The sequence below is a fragment of the Eimeria mitis genome, genomic scaffold (genome assembly GCF_000499745.2).
Source record: "Eimeria mitis Houghton genomic scaffold, Emh_scaff387, whole genome shotgun sequence".
Lineage (NCBI taxonomy): Eukaryota > Apicomplexa > Conoidasida > Eucoccidiorida > Eimeriidae > Eimeria > Eimeria mitis.
In genome coordinates this window covers 5,698-6,627 of record NW_013572204.1, presented here as the reverse complement: position 1 = coordinate 6,627, position 930 = coordinate 5,698, and the positions used below count along the sequence as shown (strand labels likewise).

General features: G+C 59.8%; 1 protein-coding gene across 1 annotated transcript in view; it reads left to right on the top strand.

The window, feature by feature from the left end:
- The window catches only part of EMH_0010450 (uncharacterized protein), a gene marked incomplete at both ends in the record, with an annotated part of 4,929 nt that overhangs the window by 1,432 nt on the left and 2,567 nt on the right, over positions 1–930 (top strand). The window contains 2 exons of the mRNA XM_013498963.1: positions 2–131; positions 336–895. Of these exons, the coding sequence (XP_013354417.1) occupies positions 2–131; positions 336–895 (690 nt within the window). The remainder of the gene's footprint in view (position 1; positions 132–335; positions 896–930) is intronic.

Sequence of the window (930 nt, the reverse complement as noted above, 5' to 3'; positions counted from 1 at the left end):
GGGGGGGGCCCTGGGGGGCCCCCTGGGGGCCCCACAGGAGGGGGGGCCCCAGGTACAGGGAACCTGCATTCAGATGCCCGGCCTAAGAGAGCCATCACTCTCTGTGAGAGAGCAGACGGTGAGGCAGCGCAGTAAACCCTAAACCCTAAACCCTAATTGCTAAACCCTAGATTGTTGGGGCCAGTTGAGTTTCAGCTGTCTACTAAACCCTTTTTTTTGCACAGTACTTCGGTTCTTAGATTGCTCAGGGTTTAGGGTTTAGGGTTTGGGGTTTAGGGTTTAGGGTTTAGGGTTTAGGGTTTAGGGTTTAGGGTTTGGGGTGTATGTATTGTTAGGGACACTGGATCTGGGGTCTCTGTCTTGCTGCCCTGTCTCCTCGCTAGAAGAGGCCCTGTCTCTGCTGCAGAGGGGACAGCAGCAGCGGCATGCAGCAGCAACAGCAGCAAACGCCCGCTCCTCCCGCTCTCACGCGGTCCTCCGCATCGTTATCACCCCAGCAGCAGCAGCAGCAGCAGCAGCAGCAGCAGCAGCAGCAGATGCTGCAGCAACACCCGCAGCAACAGAAGCAGCAGGGATTTCTTCTGGGGAGGGGCCCCCAAAGGAAACAGCTAGCTGGGGGGCCCCCACGAGGGGCCCCCGTCGCGCTTCTGTTTTAAGTCTGGTGGACTTAGCTGGCTCAGAGAGTGCAGGGGCCCCTACTGGGGGCCCCCCAGGGGGGCCCCCTGGGGGCCCCCAAGGAAACCCCACAAGGCAACGAGAGGGGGGCAGCATAAACCGTAGTCTTCTTGCTCTCTCCAAGGTAGTCAAGGCCCTGACGCAGCAGCAGCAGCAGAAGCAGCAGCAGCAGCAGCAGCAGCAGCAGGATGTTGTGGGATGTGCATCATCATCTTTTTCAGTATGTTCTGAGGGGCCCCCTCGGGGCCCCCGGGT